At 36.3% G+C, this 21,582-nt stretch overlaps 1 protein-coding gene and 1 long non-coding RNA gene across 3 annotated transcripts; both read left to right on the top strand.

Moving 5' to 3' along the window:
- The first annotated feature begins 14,318 nt into the window (after window positions 1–14,318).
- On the top strand, window positions 14,319–17,486 carry LOC132283572 (photosynthetic NDH subunit of subcomplex B 3, chloroplastic). 2 transcript variants are annotated; one of them, XM_059785547.1, is made up of 6 exons: window positions 14,319–14,612; window positions 14,693–14,803; window positions 14,928–14,984; window positions 15,325–15,387; window positions 16,871–16,937; window positions 17,254–17,486. In XM_059785547.1, exons 1-6 carry the CDS (start codon window positions 14,391–14,393, stop codon window positions 17,274–17,276), a joined length of 543 nt encoding a protein of 180 aa, XP_059641530.1. In that variant the 5' UTR covers window positions 14,319–14,390; the 3' UTR covers window positions 17,277–17,486. The 2 variants fall into 2 exon arrangements, with proteins under 2 accessions (XP_059641530.1, XP_059641529.1); XM_059785546.1 differs by having other exon boundaries at window positions 14,320–14,612; window positions 16,871–16,933.
- Window positions 17,487–19,771: 2,285 nt separating this feature from the next.
- On the top strand, window positions 19,772–21,348 carry LOC132285304 (uncharacterized). The gene is made up of 2 exons (XR_009472503.1): window positions 19,772–20,160; window positions 21,135–21,348. It is a non-coding gene; the product is annotated as an uncharacterized LOC132285304 (long non-coding RNA).
- Window positions 21,349–21,582: the final 234 nt, after the last annotated feature.

Below are 21,582 nucleotides of genomic sequence, written 5' to 3'. Positions count from 1 at the left end.
CAATCTGATTTTAAGGTTAGAGGTAATGCGATCTCTTTGGACTTGATAATTTCTTTCATTTATTTCTTCCCTTTGTTGCCACATCTCACAACTGACTTCCATATCTTATGAATATTATATTCGCATACACAGTCTTCAAACCAAGCACACTACCATCACATGCACCAAAGGATTTATCCATTATTATTGCTATGATTTATAGAACTGCTAAGCCTTGAATTTAGACCACCTTTCCATTTAAACACATGTTATATGGCCAGAATTTAAATAATGATGCAAACAATTCTTTAATCTATGATACGTGCACAGAATTTAAATGATGGTGTAAACAATGCCTCCTAGCTCCTTAAAAATAAGGGTGAATTGAATTTTTAAAGAGCTGTACATAAGGACCATCATTTAAATCTGTCATAATGACTGATTTCTTTCTGATCGACCTCTGAAATTGATCGTTTTTCTTCTAACCGTTCTTGACTGACTTATGAAATCGGCCATTTTTCATCTGATCGTTCCCGATTCATCTCTAAAATCAGCCATGTCAAAGAATCCTGATCAATCTCTAAAATTGAGCGTTTTTTCCAAACCGTTCCATGCCCTTATTTGGAACAACCTATGTAATTGATTTTTTTTTTTTTTGTTAGACCAATTTGTACTTTGTTTTAAAACAACCTCTACAATTAGCCGTTTTTTTCAAACTAACCATTTGCTAATGGATCAGTCATATTTGGTCGAACCATAAGGTGCTGGTCTAATCTTGCCAAAGCATAAGTGAATCACCCAGATAGAGGCTCAATTATGTTGAGATTTTATCTCGGGATTATACAGATTGTACAGTTGTAGGATTGAATTATTTACACCCAGATTTAGGGCTAATTGTACAGCCTATTATTTTATGGTTTGGAAGGTTCACAAAGTCAATGATAGCCTTTGGCTACCATCAGATGTGATACCCCTCGATTCTAGAGCCACGGGTGATCAAGACCGAGCACAGATCCGAGATATACCAAACAATTAATATATAAATAAGCACAGAATACAAAATGAAATAAGAATAACATTAAATAATAGGCTGAAAGAATTCTTAATTAAAAATCCTCAAAATACTAATATTAAAATCCAATAATCCAAAACCTCCATTAATTTAACAACTCGGGAATCCATCTAGTGGACCACTAATAAAATCCCAAACTGAAAAGGAAACAACTAAAACAAAATATAAAGCTCAACATGGAAAGCAGTCCTACGTAGTCGAAGGAGTGAATGACTGTATCTACTCTGCACGATCAAGCTCTAAACCTGGAACTAACGAACACCTGAAAAATAAAAGTGGGTCAAGCCCACATGCAAGTTCTATCCTACTACAATCTATACAGAAACCCGATACACAGATACATCCTAAATAGCTCAACAATAACTAGAATAATCCATATATGTATAAATACACATTACAGGACGCTCACTAGCCCAATAGGTCTGTCTCAGCCTAAGTAGAGATACCATGCAAATCGCAAATAACGTGGTCATGTGTATCTAGACCTACCAGGGAATAGCAACTATGTCCAATTATCCATCCTAGGCGATAAACGCACCCTAACTATGGTCTAAGACTCAAGCTCACAACATGGCTCCATAACCATAAATATATAAAATCCGTATAAGCTTAATATCAAATATCATACATCTGATATAGTGGCCTAACATAGGTACAACAATCCATCCAGAAACCAAAGTATGTCATTCAATTAATTATTGACCTAACACCAATATGAGTAGGACTTAACCTTTATGGTTAATCTATACCTCAATCAAGAATAGGCAGGACTTAGTGTTTGAACTAATCCATCCCTAGTATGTCACCGTCCCATACTGGTGCATACAATCCTCTAAATAACATAACTGTTAAAATAGTAACAGATGTTCACCAACCATTCTCCAAGATATGCATAAATAAAGTTTAATACATATGTGACAATATTAGGCATTCATTATAAGACCTAAAAATCATGTTCCAATCCTCTAAATTGCTAAAATAAATCTAAGCATTTAAATCCTCCAAGCCGTCCATAAACTGACACAGTTTACGGTAAATTAAATATCAATTAAATTCAAACCAATCATAGTTAATTTTAGATAATCCATTATATTCATAACTCTGTTAAAATATGACTAAACATTATCAAATCATATACAAAAGAATCTCTAAGTTTCAGTAAATAAATTAACCAACAAAACAGTGTGCAACAAGTAGGTTTTTCCTTAAATTCATATTGCTCCATTCTTTAACCCATTTATGAATTAATGCTTCCCCGTATTTTTACAGGTCTATAGCAATTACTTACATCATTTGATGCAATTTAAACGGATTAAAAATACCCTGTATAGCCCAAACAAAACTTTAAAACCGTTAATACACGTTTCTAAGCGAGAGCAGGCTCTCAAAAGTTGAGAGCCTGCTCCAAACACTTGGGATCCTACTCTATGACAATGGGAGCCTGCTCTAAGGAGTTGGGAGCTGGCTTCACACTCCTGGGAGCCGGCTCCATCATTGAGGGAGCTGGCTCCCTCATTTAGGGAGCCGTCTCTCTCTTCCTATAAGCCGTTATACCTGTTTTGATCGTCTTCTTCGCCTCTGGCGCCATCTAAACCCTCTATACTGCTTAAATATAAGTTATTAGGGTTTAATCTCAATCCCAGATGAATCATAAAACATTGTTATACAACCACAACATGAATTGATCACAAGCTTTTAAAACAACGACAACAGGATTCAGTTAGAAACTTTAAGAAAACTCAAACCAGTTTAATCCAATGAGATTTAATGCAATTTAATTATGCCTAAAAGATATGTTTTAACATTAATTTAATCCCTGGAGTCTACCTAGGCATGCACAAAATACAGGTTTAAGGGAAGGAGTTAGAATAGGAACTTGCCTTTAGGTTTCCGTTCAAAACCTTAAACCTCCGTCTCTGAGTTTATCGACCACTTCCTAGATTGCCGTTCTACACCTCCGTTGCTCTTGGTTCAACCCAGAAGCAATCCGTCCCGTCCTCCTTGAACCCCTCTGTTAATCTCTCAAGTTTCACTCTCTGTTTCTCTCTGCCTCTCACTACGTGAATAGGGTTTGTTTGTAACCCTATACAGACTTATCACCGTATATTTATAGGCTAATATAAACCCTAGTCCACTTATAATTAGAGATGAAAAACCCTAATGTAATCCAATTAACGCATTTAAATAATTAAAACAATTACTTCAATGAAAGAAAATAATAATACAATTAATTCAATTAAAGAAAAATCAAAATACAATTAAATAAAACAATTCATCAATTAATTCAAATAAACAGACAAATAAACAATTAAACAAATAAAAATTCAGGCAAATAAACAATTAAACAAATAAAATGCAATTAAATAATTAATTAAAGACCAAGACTATCCTTTTAAAATTAGGGGTATTACATTCTTCCCCCCTAACAAAAGGAATTCCGTCCTAGGAATTCGCTCTTACCGTCTTCCAATATGTCAGGAAACTGCGAGCGAATGACATCCTCCCATTCCCAAGTAGACTCAGCCTCATTGTGATGACTCCACTGAACACGCACCAAAGGGATAACCTTATTACGAAGGATTTGATCCCAATGGTCGACAATACGACACGGTGGCTCCAAATATGTTATATCTGGCTGCAACTCAATCTCCCCAACATCGATATGTTGATACCGATCCTCATCTCGGAGAAATTTCCGCAACATGGAAACATGGAACACATTGTGTTCGCGATCCAAATTATCCGGAAGTGCCAACCGATATGCTATAGCGCCAACTCGATCCGTAATCATGAATGGACCGACAAACCGCGATGACAACTTCCCTTTCTTCCCAAAGCACATTACGCCTTTCATAGGCGACACTTTGAGTAAAACCTGATCCCCAACCTAAAACTCTAATGCACGAGTACGACGATCTGCGTAACTCTTCTGCCGACTCTGGGCAGTACGCATGTGATCCCTAATAAGGGGAATCTTCTCAGAAGTATCCTTAATGAACTCAGGACCCAAAAATCTGCTCTCACCAACCTCCATCTAATAAACAGGCGATTGACACGGTCAGCCGTATAATGCCTCAAATGGTGCCATTCCAATAACTTTCTAGAAACTATTGTTATATGCAAACTCCATAAGTGGCAAATAATTCTCCCAGTGGCCCTTGAAATCAAGAACACACGAACGAAGTATATCCTCCATGATCTGATTAACCCTCTCAGTCTGTCCATCAATCTGAGAATGATAAGCAGTGTTAAGATGCAACTCTGTACCCAAAGCCTACTGAAAACTCTTCCAAAATCCTGACACTAAGCTCGAATCCTTGTCCGATATAATAGACAACGGAATGCCATGCAACTTCACAATCTCTGTAATGTAAAGTCTTGCCAACTGCTCCGAAGTAAAGTCAGTGCGAATAGGCAAGAAATGAGCTGATTTAGTCAACCTATCCACGATGACCCAAATGAAATTGTGATCCTTATAGGAATTAGGTAATCCTTCCACGAAATCCACAGAAATGCTCTCCCATTTCCACTCGGGTATAGGTAGTGGCTGTAGAGCTCCTAGCGGCTGCTGATGATCAATCTTGACTATCTGACAAGTACTACATCAAGAGACAAAAATAGCAATATCATTTTTCATACCTGCCCACCAAAACTGCCGCTCCTTATCCTGATAAATCTTGTCTCCTCCTGGATGAACAGAAAACTTAGAGTGGTGAGTCTCAGTCATTACATCTTTCCTCAAATCATTAACAGAAGGTACCACTAACTGCCCCTTGTACCTCAAACCTCCATCAATCCCAACATAGTAAAATGGGACCTCCCTAGAAGTTATCTCTGCAATTTTGTTAATGCACTGCTGATCCGTGAGTTGCGCGCTCAAAACATTGTGAATAATCAAAGGTATAACTACTATGCAAGCCATAAAAGCATCCAACAATTTATCCACTATTTTCAAAGCATTCAACTCAGTAGTGAACAGAGTAGAAAGACTAGCAGCGGGTCGGCGAGTGAGTGCATTTGCCACCACATTCGCTTTCCCTGGATGGTACTGTATAGAGAAATGATAGTCTTTTACAACTCTAACCATCAACGCTGTCTCATATTCAGCTCCCGCTAAGTGAACAAATATTGCAAACTCTTGTGATTACTAAATAATTTGAAGGATTCTCCCAACAGATAATGTTTCCAAGTGCGTAACGCAAAGACCACAGCTGCCAAATCCAAATCATGTGTTAGATAATTAAGCTCATGAGGCTTAAGCTTTCAAGATCCATATGAAATTGGTCGCTCCTCCTGCATTAAAACACATCCAAGACCTTGCAAAGAAGCATCTGTGTAAACAAGATACTCAATCTCGCTCTATGGAGTAGACAAAACTGGTGCAGAAGTCAACTTGTGCTTTAGCTCATTAAAAGCTTTCTAACAGTGTTCATCCCACACGAACCGTACACCCTTTTTAGTCAGATGACTGAGTGGTCCCGCTATCTTTGAGAACCCCAGGATGAACCTACAATAATATCTTGCTAATCCGAGGAAACTCCGAATCTCGATAGGTGAAGTAGACTGTCCCCACTAAACTACTGCTGAAACATTGGTTGGATCTATCGCTATTCCCCTTTCTGACACCACGTGACCTAGAAACTTCATTTCCCGCTGCCAAAATTCACACTTCTCAAACTTTCCATATAACTGGTGCTCACAAAGCATCTGCAAGGCTATGCGAAGATGTTTAGCATGATCGTCCTCTGACTTTGAATAAATCAAAATGTCATCTATGAAGACAATGACAAATTGATATAAGTAAGCCCTGAAGACTCTGTTCATTAAGTTCATGAAAACTGCTGGTGCGTTAGTCGGTTAGAAAGGCATGACACGAAACTCATTAGAACCATATCTAGTGAGAAACGCTATCCTCGGAACATCTTGCTCTCTAACCCGAAGTTGATGATATCCAGAATGCAGATCAATCTTAGAGAAGTATGTAGCTCCCTTCAACTAATCAAAAAGATCATCAATCCTAGGCAAAGGGTACTTATTACGAATAGTAACCTTGTTCAACTCCCTGTAATCTATACACAGGCAAAGTGAACCATCCTTCTTCTTCACAAATAGAACTGGTGCTCCCCAAGGTGAAGTACTCCTATGAATAAAACCCTGGCTGAGCAATTGTTGAATCTAATCCCTCAGCTCTCTCATCTCCACTGGTGCCATCCTATATGGTGCCCTGCAATAAGCGTAGTGCCTGGAGCCAAGTCAATCACAAAGTCTATCTCGCGACTAGGTGGCAACCCTGGAATCTCCTGAAAAACATCCAAAAATTCCTGTACGATTGGTATGCTATCCAATGACACAGTAATTTCCTCCTCCATTTCCTCCTCTATATGGAACAAATATGTGCTAGTAACCCCGTTAGAACGTGGCATAGCGACGATGTACATATCCTAACCAAGCATGGTAAAAACAACAGACCTATCATAACAGTTAACTTGGGCATGGTAGTGTGATAACCAATCCATCCCAAGTATCACATCATAAGTGTGCATGTCTAGGACCAATAGATTGGCTAGAAATCTGAGTCTACCAATATCTAGTATCACAGGCCCATCACTCTCAAATAAAATAGCTGTATTGCCTAAAGGTGTAGAAATACCCTGAGGTCTACTACATACTCGCGTCGTCATCCCAGATAAAGTAACAAAAGATTTAGATACAAATGAGTGTGTAGCACCTGTATCAAATAAAACATGCCCCAATGAACCATGAATAGGAAACATACTCTCAACAGCCTAAGGTGCCTGAATATCCTGTGGCATGGGGTTGTACACCCTGCCATAATATAACTACTGCGGTGTCTGTCCTTGAGGCTGTGGCGGTGTTGGTAAAGCCGGATATGTTTGTCCCAGAATTCGTAGAACCTGTGGAGTTGGTAAAGGTATCGGTGCCCTCTGTCCCTACTGCACATGCTGTCCATGTCCCTGTCCTGCTTTAGGATACTGCCTAGAAGTATGACCATACTCTCCACAAGTATAGCAACTACCCTGGAAGATGCCAAACTTTCTGCTCCACAATCCATCTTACAGAATTGATTCCCACAAGTTTCTTGTATAAACTCATTGGTAATCGTCCCATCTCAACACAACGTCCCTATAAGCAAAGATTTGGTTGCTTGTCTAAATTATCACTCCACTAAGATAACCCTTTTATTATTGCAACAATCACATTCCAATATAGTTTAATAAAACCATTTGTGTAATCATCACTAAAATGTTCTCATAAAACACAATAGAGATACCAAAACCATTAGTTCACTTTATTAAGAACTTCTTTAAACCATAAACTGTCAAAAGAATAATCGTAAAATATTTTTTAACATACTACTAGCGTACGTGATTAAATCTTTACTACACTTTTACTAATACCTCCACTACTACTAGTAATGAAAATCATATTACTCTTAAAATAGTATTCATTCTTGAACTCCGATACCCTCCATCTTGGATGCTCCGGTATCTCCTACATCCGGATCTTCTTCGGGGTCTTCCTCTCCACTTGGTTCAGCTTCGAGCACCACCGAAGTTGTGTTGGGTCCACAGTATGGTGGCCAATATCGTACACCAGAAACCTTCCTTAACTTATACTCTGAAGCAACACCTATTAGAACCAATTCCTTGGTCTCCAATTACGCCTTCTTGGTCGGCCTTCGCAGGGGAATAGTTGGAGTAATCTTTTTCCTCCTTTGGTCCTTCTTTGCTTTCATCGCGGACCACATCCTTTTCCTAGTGCCAAATATTCTGAAATTATAGAATAAACTTGACATCAATACTTTCTAAACGAACCGTAAAGGAATACAACGAATCCTAAACTTAAGCTCTAATCAAGAGAAAATGCTACGCAGAAGTCTTATACGATAGAATCCTAGAGACACTGAATCTGGAGTGCTCTGATACCAACTATGATACCCTTTGATTCTAGAGCCACGGGTGATCAAGTTCGAGCACAGATCTGAGAGATACCAAACAATTAATATGTAAATAAGCACATAATACAAAATGAAATAAGAATAACATAAAATAATAGGCTGAAAGAATTCTAAATTAAAAATCCTCAAAATACTAATATTAAAATCCAATAATCCAAAACCTCCATTAATTTAACAACTCGGGAATCCATCTAGTGGACCCCTAATAAAATCCCAAACTGAAAAGGAAACAACTGAAACAAAATATAAAGCTAAACATGGAAAGCAGACCTACATAGTCGGAGGAATGAGTGACTGTATCTGCTCTGCACGATCAAGCTCTAACCCTGGAACTGACGAACACCTGAAAATTAAGAGTAGGTCAGGCTCACATACAAGTTCTATCCTACTACAATCCATACAGAAACCCGATACGCAGATACATCCTAAATAGCTCAACAATAACTAGAATAGTCAATATATGTATAAATACACACTATAGAATGCTCACTAGCCCAATAGGTCTGTCTTAGCCTGAGTAGAGATACCATATAAATTGCACATAACGTGGTTATGTGTACCTAGACCTACTAGGGAACAGCAACTATGTCCAATTATCCATCCTAGACGATATACGCACCCTAACTATGGTGAGACTCAAGCTCATACCATGGCACCATAACCATAAATATATAAAATTCGTATAAGCCTAATACCAAATATCATCCATCTGATATAATGGCCTGACATAGGTATAACAATCCATCCAGAAACCAAAGTATGTCATTCAGTTAATTGTTGACCTAACACCAATATGAGTAGGACTTAACCTTTATGGTTAATCTATACCTCAATCCAAAATAGGTAGGACTTAGTGTTTGAACTAATCCATCCCTAATATGCCACCGTCCCATACCGGTGCATACAATCCTCCAAATAACATAACTGTTAAAACAGTAACAGGTGTTCACCAACCATTCTCCAAGATATGCATAAATAAAGTTTAATACATATATGATAATATTAGGCATTCATTATAAGACCTAAAAATCATGTTCCAATCCTTTAAATTGTAAAATAAATCTAAGCATTTAAATCCTCCAAACCGTCCATAAACTGACACAGTTTACGGCAAATTAAATATCAATTAAATCCAAACCAAGCATAGTTAATTTTAGATAATCCACTATACTCATAACTCTGTTGAAATATGACTAAACATTATCAAATCATATACAAAAGAATCTCTAAGTTCCAATAAATAAATTAACCAACAAAACAATGTGCAACAAGTAGGTTTTTCCTTAAATTCATATTGCTCCATTCTTTAACCCATTTATGAATTAATGCTTCCCCATATTTTTACAGGTCCATAGCAATTACTTACATCATTTGATGCACTTTAAACGGATTAAAACTACCCTGTATAGCCCAAACAAAACTTTAAAACCGTTAATACACATTTCTGAGCGAGAGCAGGCTCTCAAAAGTTGAGAGCCTACTCCAAACACTTGGGAGCCTGCTCTATAACAATGGGAGCCTGCTCTAAGGATTTGGGAGTTGGCTTCACACTCCTGGGAGCCGGCTCCATCATTGAGGGAGCTAGCTCCCTCATTTAGGGAGCCGTCTCTCTCTCCCTGTAAGCCGTTATACCTGTTTTGATCGTCTTCTTCACCTCTTGCGCCATCTAAACCCTCTGTATTGCTTAAATATATGTTATTAGGGTTCAATCTCAGTCCCAGAATAATCATAAAACATTGTTATATGACCACAACATGTTGATCACAAGCTTTTAAAACAACGACAGCAGGATTCAGTTAGAAACTTTAAGAAAACTCAAACCAGTTTAATCCAATGAGATTTAATACAGTTTAATTATGCCTAAAAGATATGTTTTAACATTAATTTAATCCCTGGAGTCTACCTAGGCATGCACAGAACACAGGTTTTTGGGGAATGAGTTAGAATATGAATTTGTCTTTAGGTTTCTGTTCAAAACCTTAAACCTCCGTCTTTGAGTTTACTGACCACTTCCTAGACTGCCGTTCTACACCTCCGTTGCTCTTGGTTCAACCCAGAAGCAATCTGTCCCGTCCTCCTTGAACCCCTCTGTTAATCTCTCAAGTTTCAATCTCTGTTTCTCTCTGCCTCTCACTACATGAATAGGGTTTGTTTGTAACCCTATACAGACTTATCATCGTATATTTATAGTCTAATATATACCCTAGTCCACTTATAATTAGAGACGAAAAACCCTAATTTAATCCAATTAACGCATTTAAATAATTAAACAATTACTTCAATGAAAGAAAATAATAATACAATTAATTCAATTAAAGAAAAATTAAAATACAATTAAATAAAACAATTCATTAATTAATTCAAATAAACAGGCAAATAAGCAATTAAACAAATAAAAATTCAGGCAAATAAACAAATAAATAAATAAAATGCAATTAATTAATTAATTAAATTCCAGGATTATCCTTTTAAAATTAAGGGTATTATATTAGAGCAATTCAAACCACACGTTATTCTTGAAGAAACAACAGGGTAAGATTACTGCACTCATTGTATATGTAGATAACATGGTGGTTATAGGGAATGATTTTGAAGAAATGAAGGCTCTTAAGAATTACTTGTCTAGAGAATTCGAAATGAAAGATTTAGGTCCTTTGAGATATTTCTTGGGATCGAAGTATCTCGATCTAATAAATGAATCTTTCTATCTTAAAGAAAATATGCCTTAGATCTATTACAAGAGACTGGCATGACAGCATGTCAACCAGCTGAGACACTAGTGGAAGAAGGACTGAAGTTATGTGTTGAGTCCAACCAAGTACCTGCTAATAAAGGAAGATACCAAAGACTTATAGGAAGACTGATGTACTTAGCACACACGAGACCGGATCTGGCTTATACATTAAGCGTTGTTAGCCAGTTTATGCATGATCCTGGAGAGCAACATATAAATGCAGTTATACCCATTTTAATGTATCTAAAGTCTGCTCCTAGAAAATGAATTTTGTTCACTAAAAATGCTGGTTATCAAAACATAGATGCGTATACTGATTGTGACTGGGCTAGAGCTATAAATGATAAGCGATCTACTTCTGGTTACTTTACTTTTGTAGGAGGTAATATTGTTACATGGAGAGCAAGAAACAAAATGTTGTTGCTTGCTCGAGTGCAGAAGCTGAATTTAGAGGTATGACACTTGCACTTTGTGAAACATTATGGTTAAGACTTCTCTTGCGGGATTTGGGTTATTTACCTAGGCAACCTATTCGACTATATTGTGACAATAAAGTAACATGTGATATTGCTCATAATCCAATTCAACATGATTGTACGAAGTATGTCGAAATAGACAGATTCTTCATTAAGGAGAAGTTGGATGGGAAAATTGTGGAATTGCCTTAAATTCGATCTGAGGATTAACTAGCCGATATTCTCACCAAAGCAGTCTCAAATCAAATGTTTTCAAAATTTTTAGACAAGTTGGGCACGTGTGACATCTATGCACCAACTTGAGAGGAAGTGTTGAGATTTTATCTCTTGTAATCCGGGATTATACAGATTGTATAGCTGTAGGATTGAATTATTTAGTCCCTAACTTATGGCTAATTGGTAGATAATTAGCTTCCTGATTATTGTATAATTAGTTACCTATTTTAGTCCAGTCTTATTCTATAAATTGAATGTAACAACATCAGTGAATGATACACAGGATATAATTTCAATCCTTATATTTTTCTCTGAATTGAAACAAATTACTCCATGGAAATTCCATGTATTTTGCCTCTGGTTATTTTCTAATCGTTGTGCCAGATTGTTGACATTTTTGGCTAAAATATATAATCTGGATCGGGAAATCGCCATTTTTGACACTTTATTTTTCAGCACCGGTGTCCCACTGGGTGTGCCACTTGTTTGGCTTAAATTAAATTTTCAAGCATGCCAAACAATCCCTATGAGACGTGATTAATTGGTGTTGATTAACCAGTTAATTCTCCGATCAGGTGATGTAAGCAAAGTAGGGATACCCCTTTCCTGTTGGGTTCGAATGCATCAATTAAGAGAACTTTTGCAGAAAATTCAGAGGGAAATTTTGAGAATAAAGCACAATGTATTAAGAGCACACTGGTATTCACCTTTATTTCAATAAAATACATATCTCTTGTACAATAAGTACAAGAATAGAGTTTGATTACAACTACAGGATCCTAAAGAAATAAAATATACAGAACTAAAATGATTACATAATGAAAAAATGATGTATTGGTTGTGGACCTTTGCACATGCTACGTTCTACCAAAAGGTTTCATGAAGTGCTTCTTTAGGAGTTAGACTTCTGTTTGTCCATTTTTCAAGAAAAAGTTTCTCTTGTTTTTCATTCCCATTCCCATAAGAATGAATACTATGATTTGCATTTCTAACATGTATGAATACAACATCTATCGGGTAATTTCCGTCTTGAAAGTTTTTTTACGGTTTCATACAATATTCGCGATTCTTTTCAATTTGTAATCTAATACATAAATCAATGGGGACTCCTACGGAAGGCAGCAATGGGGAATTTAATTTCCATAATGGGTGAAATACTGACGAAGCAATGCCGCGTGGAGGTAGAAGGCCTATTGGTCGTGAATTTCTTTTTCCGAAGAAGAAGCAATGACGGTATCTGAGGAATAAGCTCTGTGGTAGCAACCATGGTAATACAAAGGATGTAAGCATTATTCGGAATGATTGGACGTAAAGAGTCTGTAGGCGGTTTTTTAAATCCGTCGTCAATTCCTAGGACTCAACCCTAAATAGGCGGTAAAAACTACCAAATTGGAGTGCGATAGGGACAATGAATTGTCGGTGGAGTGGTGAAATGCGTAGATATCGGAAACAACACCAACGGTGTGGTATACGTAACCACCTTTTTTGAATTTGAATTGCACATTTACTTGGGCTTATCTCTTTCCTTTGTTGCCAGGACTCACAACTAACTTCCATATCTCATGAATATTATAGGCGCAGACGCACTCATCAAACCAAACCCACTACCATCACATGCACCAAACGATTTATCCATTGTTATTGCTATAATTTACAAAACTGCCAAGCCATGAATCTAGACACCTTTTCATTTATACACATTCCACGTGGCCAGAATTTAAATATCTATTCATTTGAATTTCAAAAAAAAAAAAAAGAGTATGTTAGGCACTCTTGACCAAAACTGCTAACCCATCTCCAGCCAAAAAATCGGCTTGGGCTAGGAATGAGGATCCATTGGCCCATTCCTTCATGTCTCCAATGGGCTAACAATTGACTTCATTAATTATTCTAAACTTCACTAAATAAGAATAGTTGAACTTCAATTAGAAAATGGTTAATTGCTAAGTCAATTTGCATTATGACCCCTCCATACTTAATTAGCTATCGAATAAATAAGTCAATTTGCATTATGACCCCTTCATACTTAATTAGTTATCGAATACATAAATGGCATCATTTCGATTACTTAATTAAATAAATCTATTTGATCACATAAATCGATTAATTTGATTAAATAATATATTTAATAAATAAAAATATATATAAACGAATTTTATCAAAAAACACATGGAGGCCTCCGAATTTTTCCTGTGATCAAACTAATCAAGTCAAAATATATATAATAGCACATATGCAACTATTGAGAGTATATTCTCAAGTTATTAATTAATAATTATCCAAAGTACCGGAAATTAAACCCTAAGGCCCATTGAATAAATCAAAGCAATTATTAATTAATATAAAAGTATATATCTCTCCCATGCTTGAGAGTCATTCGCCATAACGTTAATATGGAGCAATTATTACAACGGCTCTCACAATCTACTCCATTTATTTTTTATCCGATTTATTTCTTTATTGATAAAAAGTTCATCCTTTATCACTGATAATAAACCATTTATAATTATATAATTGCATAAATTTATATATTCCATACATGAACCCATTCATGTAAATATAAATCACATACATTATCAAGTGGACAACCTCAATTCAAATCCCTAACATATCAATATATATGAATGATATTAAAAGTAACAAATGACAATTACAATTGATAAATTTTGTTACCAAAGAATATACAAAATCATGGTCTCCGCTAACCACAGACTGCTGCGAGTCAATTAAACCGTGTTAAATTTATTTAATTTTTTTTAATACTGTGTGACAGTCTCCTCCTCTTTGACCACTCAGACCGACACATACAAACACACACTTGCCAACCCACATAACATTGGATAAGATAAATAAGAACCACATACCATACCAAAGACACCACCTAAGTATCCAATGCACTACTGCTAAACTGTGTGAGCACTTTAACCTTTGAATATGGGGAGTCTTCAACTGAATTCCTATGGATTAGCTTCACTCAGAGTCTCAACTAAATTCAACAAAAAAAATAACACTACCTGCAATATCATGAAATGGCCTAAACGTCTCAGCTTCTCTGGAGGAACAACAATCAAAGCTGTTGGAACAATCCCAGATAGTACTGACTCAGAAACTACAGAATCTGAAGAACCACCTGCTGTCAATTTCGCATTCGTTAGCGTAAGTTTTACTACTTAAATTCACATACACACACATTCTATGTGATAATGTGCTAATGAATTATGTTTTGTTTAATTCAGTCTGTATTGCTTCCTGACGGAACGCCGGATGTCCATTTTCGTACAGCTTGTGGTGGGCAGAAGCTAAGGGACATCATGTTGGATTCTAATATTGAGCTCTATGGGCCTTATGTAAGTTAAATCAATGACTCACTGAAATGCAATGAAATCTTGTACCAAATGATCAATATTGCATTATTTGAGTTTATATATAAGTTTCTGAAAGATATATGGTTTCAATTTTTTATAATTTCAGTCTAGGCCTCTGCTAAATTGCGCGGGAGGAGGAACTTGTGCGACATGCATGGTTGAGGTGATGTATATATTCCATTTCATAGATAATAAGTAGCAATATTGTAAGTGTGTGTGTTGGATTGAATTGTCGAAGAAAAATTTAATTAAGATTCTTATCCTATAAATATTGGATAATCGTACCAACGGGCAGTGACCCAACGGTATTAAGCCTCTACTTCTTAAATGGAGGTCATAAATTCAAGTCTCAGTGAAAGCATAAGTGTACGAGTACCAATTAAGAACCAATTTTTTATTTTTTTATTTTTATTTTTTATTAATAGACACAACTAATTAGCATGTATTTTTATGTGTTTGTTTATATATTTCTCTTTCTCATAAATTTTTTATAATATTTTCAGGTTGTCGAAGGAAAGGAACTCCTAAGCCCTCGAACAGAAAAAGAGAAGGAAAAACTCAAAAGGGTATATAGAATTTGATACGTAATTTTATCATTGTAATGTAGTTTGGCAATTTAGTCTAAAACATAGCAACTCCAATGCTCTTTCATTTTGGGCTCTCAAACTCATAATTTTAGAGATGGGTAAAAAGGGGCTCTCTAATGGCCTTTCATTTAGCCTCTCAAAATTTGAAAATCTCAAATTTGTTCTCAAATGTAGGAGCTGCCAATTTTTTTTGGCAAGTCTCTTTGATTGCCCTATGACGCCATTTCTTCCTATCTCCCTCAATCCCCTTCGTTGCTTTCTCTGTCCCTTAATATTGCTATCTCTGTCGTCTCTCTCTCCCTCTCATCTGCAACGACCGGTTGTGGCTTCTGCTGTTGTCGGATTCTAAACTTCAGCGGCAGATTCGACGATCTGGGCCCACTGGAGGACTCCAAGGTGCTGCTCAGGCTGCTCATGGTGGGTCTCGAATGAAATTGTTGAAATCCATCATTGTCCTAAAGATGATTACCATTATTAGGGTTTGGGTTGGGTGTATTAAGGATTGAAAAGGGTAGTAATGGAAAATTGGTCTTGGCCTTGGGGTCGCGAAGAGACCTAGCGGCGGCGGCGTAGGCGCGTGTGGCGACGTCGGCGGAGTCGAAGGTGCCGAGCCAAACTCAGGTCTTCTTCCAGGGGTCTCTGATCTCGGTGGCAAATCGACCCCACGACCACTTTCGCACATCGCCGTGGTCTGATCGTGGCTCCCTCCGCCGTGGTCTGATCGTGACTCCCTCTGCCGTTGCTGTGGTTCTGGGTTATGGCATGAGCTCCAGTGAATAGGGCGGCGGCGATGATGATAAAAAATCAATGCCTCTATTTGTTAATCTTCTTTCTTTCTCTCTCATCTCTCTCTCATGAATCTGTTTGTTTCTTGGAGAATGGAGTTTGTTTCCTCTGTCTATATCTATATTTGTAATGGAAAAAGAATGGTGGTTGAAAATGGAAGTTGAGAATGGTTGTTGAAAAAAAAATGGTGGTTGTGTCAAAAAAATAGCAGCGCATTATTGGAGTAGAATTGCTAAAATATATCATTTTGACATTGTAGCACCTCTCAAAATATAAATTTGACATGCACAAATAGCTTTATGCATAGAGATGGTGTCCATTCCATATAACTACATTTAATTAACTAGTCACAACTACTTAAAAATTTTCATCTATTTATTTAATTTACGAAAACTCATACATTGCATCGGTTATACCGCAACATTGATACAACGAACCAATAACAGTAAAATAAGTAATTAAGGAAAAATTCTGAAGTTACCATGATCACAAAAAACTCTTAGTTAGTGTTTTCAATAATTTTACTAAGTATATCTATACTGTTGATGATCTTTTTTCAGTAATTATATTTTAATTTTTATCTATTTATTATTATTTTTATTTTTATTTTATTTTTTTTGACATTGGGGTAAAAGCCTAATAGTACTCAATTACTCATGCTAACTTGCAATTGCAGAATCCGAAAAATTGGAGACTTGCTTGTCAAACCATGGTTGGTAAAGCAGATTCTAGAGGCCTGGTTTGTAATTTCTCCTTCTAATGTGCCTTTTTTTTTTTTTTTTTTTTTTTAATTCAACTTAGCTAAAATGCTTAAGTATATTCAAAACCATATCAGAACATGTGTATAAAGATATGTATGTAAATTTAGATTTGAGAACAGAAGCTATCTACCAAACTATCTTCAATCAGTGACATAATTTAGATAAATCTTTTAATTAATCATGATATGGATTTTGTTACTAATTGCATTCTCTATATGGGTAAAACCATATATATATATAGATATATATATTCTTTTGTGTCTAGATTAGATATAAATGATTTTCTTGTGTGATGCAGGTTGTCATTCAACAATTGCCTGAGTGGAAAGGACATGAATGGAATTATGACAAAGAACCCCCTCCACAACCTTGATATGATTTTTTTTTTCTTTTATTTTTTTGACATTGTATATCTTTAAAAAAAAAAAAATCAAGTATATTTGCTCTGGATTATGATGAGAATCAAGAGATTTACTTGATGATTTAACATACTATGGCAATTTTAAGAGAACTAAGTACATTTGTTATACATTTGCTCTGTACATTTGTTATACATTTTTACGTTCAAATAATTGGTATCGACTGTTATTGGGTCTTAGGGCTTTAATCATGGTTGTAACCATCTGGGCTAATACTAAGATAATGCAGTAAGCCCAACATTGTACAAACACACACCTTACACTTTGGCCTTTGCTTGATTTTCCCCAAAAAATTAAACAAAAAATAAAGATAATATTAAGAATATAAAGAAAGAAATATACTACGTATATAAAAGAGATGAAAGAACTACGTCACTGCGAAAAGGAGCTTCAAATTACTCTTCTTTTTTTTTGTCAATCCAAAGGCAGGACAAAACCAAAACCAACCTAGATCGAAGATCTAGCTGGAGAAAAAACAACAGATCCGTCTATGTGAGCCAAAAACGAACCAAATATGAGCAGATCTAACCGAACCAAAACAAAAAAGGCGTAAAAACACACCCACGAAGCACACTTATTGAAACACGCCGAGTTCATTGCAGCCGTGGGAGGCAGTTATCACCTCCCCACTCCCATAAAAGGGAGCAGGGAGGAACAGAGGGAAGAAGACGATGGCTGGGTAAAGAGAGAAAGTTAAAGAGAGGTGGGAGCGTTTTTCAGCACCTACTACCTTGTTTTCATTGATTGATTCACCTTGTACATAAGCATATATATAGACCTTGTTTGCGTAACTTCTAAGATCTGCTAGCCAATCAGCTGTTCACATTTCAATTGCATTTACACACAAAAGCACACTTATCTATTGAACCCATTTTGTCTACTCAGTTACCAATTACATACATACATCAGTACTTTTGCATTTGGCATGTGGACCCCACATGCACAATACTCCCCTTTAGGATCCACTAATTTATACTAAGAATATGTCTTGTTAAAACCTTGCTAAGAAAAACCCAGTGTGACGAAACCTTAGCGAAGGAAAAATAGTACAATATTCTTGTGTATCAGAAAAAGGGTATTGCATAGGTTAAAACTATCTCATTAAAACCTTGTCAGGAAAACCTAGTGAGACAAAATCTAGACGAAGGGAAAATAGTACAGTATCATAATACCTTTTCAGTCAATTGCTCCCCCTCATTGTTGCATTAGTTCAACATTGAAGATCCTTTAACTAACGTATTCCAATATTATGTACTAACTTCTTCAATGTTGTAGTTGGTAGTGCTTTAATGAATAAATATGCTAGATTGTCACTGGAGTGTATCTACTGAATATAAATGTCACGGCTCTTCTAGAGCTTATGTGTGGAGAAGAACTTTGGTGAAATGTTTTTGGATCTATTGCTTTTGATGTAGCCTCCTCTTATCTGTGCAATACAAGCAGTATTATCTTCGTATAAAATTATGGGGCTACCTTTTATTGGAGAGAGTCCAAATGATTCCCGAATATATTATATTATAGATCTCAACCAAACACATTCCCTGCTTCATGAATTGCGAGGATCTCGGAGTGATTTAAAAAAGTGGCAGTCATTGTCTGCTTCATAGATTGCGATAATATAGTGGTATTACTACAAGTAAACATATACCCTATTTGTGATCGAGCTTGATGTAGGTCAAAAAAATAACCTACATCTGCATATCCAATCAATTGGGGCTTTGATATATTTGAATAGAACAACCTCATATCAGTAGTTCCACGAAAGTATCGCAAAATGTGCTTAACCCCATTCCAATGTCTCCTAATTGGTGTAGAATTGTACCGTGCTAGTAAGTTAACTGAAAATGCTATGTCAAGTCGAGTGCAATTGTACTATAAGATATGGTACTATAAGATCAAGAAGTTATTCTTTATCATCTTTAGGACGAAAAGGATCTTTCTTAATATCAAGTAATCGAACGATCATTGGGAAGCTCAATGGATGAGCCTTGTCCATATAAAAGCGCTTCAGGATTTTTTCTATATATGTTGATTAGTGGATAAGAATTCCATTTGGTAAATGCCCGATCTGCAGGCCGAGACAAAATTTCATTTTCCAAATCTTTCATTTCAAAGTCCCTTTTCAAATAATTAGCAGTCATGGTGAGCTCTTCAGGAGTTCCCACAAGATTGAGATCGTCAACATATACTGCTATAATAGCAAATCCAGATCCAAATTTCTTAATGAAGATGCATGGATAAACTGGATTATTCAAATATCCTTCTTTCAATAAGTATTCACTGAGATGATTATACCATATGCGTCCAGATTGCTTCAATCGATACAAGGATCGTTGTAACTTGATCGAGTACATGCTACGTGGCTTTGAATTATTTACTTCGAGCAATTTAAATGTAATGTTTGTGTCTTATAGATGTATGTGGTGCATTTTGTTTATATGTGGAGTATTTTGAAACAAAAAGAAAAGGGAAAAGAAAAGAAAATCGGCGGGACCCACCACCCACTCAAACATATGGTTTAGAGACTTTTTTTTTATGCTCATTCTCTCTCCCCGCTGAATCCTTTCTCTCGGCCAGTGCTCTATCTCTCTGCCTTTTTCTTTTTCTTTTTCCTTTGCAACTTGAATCTTTGATTAATTCATCATCTCTTGGTAGATTTGGGTGCCGTTTGAGGCAAAACGAAGCTTATGTCGAGCTCTACGCATCCATACCAACAATTCCAGATTTGGTGCACCCTTTGAACTTCGAAATTTAGGACCCATTTCTAGGGTTTTGCCTATTTTGAGGTAGGGGCATCTTAATCCACTCTCTTCTTGTTCTATTGTGAGTTATGTTTTTTTTTTTGTGGTAGACATGCTAAATTTGATAATTAATTGCTTCAATGAGGTGTAAGTGATGTTTAGAGAAAATTCATGTCTTAGGGTTATGACTTGTCTATGTGAAAAGCATGTATAGATGATGGCTTTGTGGTGTTTTTTTGTGAATTACTCCTCTTTTATGTGCTAACATGCTTTACTTGGGGATTAATTGTGTTAACGATTATTTTAATGTTGTCTAGAGAAATGTATGTTTATGCACATGTGATGTATTATGTGAAAAGCATGCCTATGTGTTGAGTTTATGTCTACTATGTGTAAACTTGCTGAAAAGGATATATGAGACCATGCTTAATTGTATTGTGCCAAAATTTCACATTGTCATGATATTGAGATTATATGTACATTCTTGGACATGTCATTGGGATGCATGAAATGGGAGAATTTGTCTTGAAATGAAAATGAGGAATTTTTGGGAGATGATAGTTTTTGTGAAATGGTTTTGATAAACCCAGTCGCTGCGGGGTTACCAACGGGCCGGAGGTTAATATAGCCTAGAGGGGACTAAGGAGTCGCCCTAGTGTGGTTGAGCTAGCTGGGCCCCATAATGACGCCGCGGGGTTACCAAGGGTCAGGGACACTAGCCAATCCTCCTCTCGTGTCGCGGCGGGGTTACCAAAGGGCGGGCTGTATTAATGTTTGAAAGTGATGGTTTTGAGAATAAAAATGGGGAGTGTCATTGACATGCATTGCATTTCATTGCATTGCATTGTATTGGTTATAATTGGAATTGAATTGTATGTTGTATTTGATACCCTACGTTGTATGATCCCTATCTCCCATTGGCCTATGCTTTGCTTGAATTCACAAGGACACAAGATTTGTGTCTTAAGTGTCACCTACTGAGCATATAGCTCACCTTACTATTTATACATTTTTTTCAGGTCTTGGAAAAGAACCGGTGAACGACAACCCACCTCAAGCTTGAGCGATACTAGAAGCTCACTTTTGTGTCTTTTGTATATTTCCCATTATTTTTGCAAAGCACTAAAAGTATAAAGGTATATATATATATTTTGCAAAACTTTGTCATGTAACCTTGTTGATGAATGGGAAGGATAATTTTAGTTAAAGTAATTATCGGTGTTATTTGATTGTGTATGATCATATACTGTTGCCGTGAATTCGGAAATTGAGCCATGAAAGGTTAAAAATGAATTTAAACAAGGTATGGTAGGCCTATTTTTAGGGGAGGTTATGCCGAATTTTTTTGTAAAACTCTTGGCATCAGCTAGGGTCGTTACATTAAATCCTTCAGGGATTTTCATATAAATATCATTATCTAGTGATCCATACAAATATGTTGTAACCACGTCCATTCCTTTCGAGACT

The sequence above is a fragment of the Cornus florida genome, unplaced genomic scaffold (genome assembly GCF_030987335.1).
Source record: "Cornus florida cultivar Cherokee Brave unplaced genomic scaffold, ASM3098733v1 CherokeeBrave_3.0.0_Hap2_Chr11, whole genome shotgun sequence".
In the NCBI taxonomy this organism is placed as follows: Eukaryota; Viridiplantae; Streptophyta; class Magnoliopsida; order Cornales; family Cornaceae; genus Cornus; species Cornus florida.
This window is presented reverse-complemented; position numbering and strand designations above follow the sequence as displayed.

What these genes read in the sequence shown, in the direction of transcription:
- LOC132283572 (XM_059785546.1), top strand. Translation starts at nt 14,391, where the DNA reads ATGGGGAGTCTTCAACTGAATTCCTATGGATTAGCTTCACTCAGAGTC. An exon ending in TCAATTTCGCATTCGTTAGC is followed by an intron (nt 14,613 to 14,692) that starts GTAAGTTTTACT and finishes TGTTTAATTCAG; the next exon opens with TCTGTATTGCTTCCTGACGG. An exon ending in AGAAGGAAAAACTCAAAAGG is followed by an intron (nt 15,388 to 16,870) that starts GTATATAGAATT and finishes TTGCAATTGCAG; the next exon opens with AATCCGAAAAATTGGAGACT.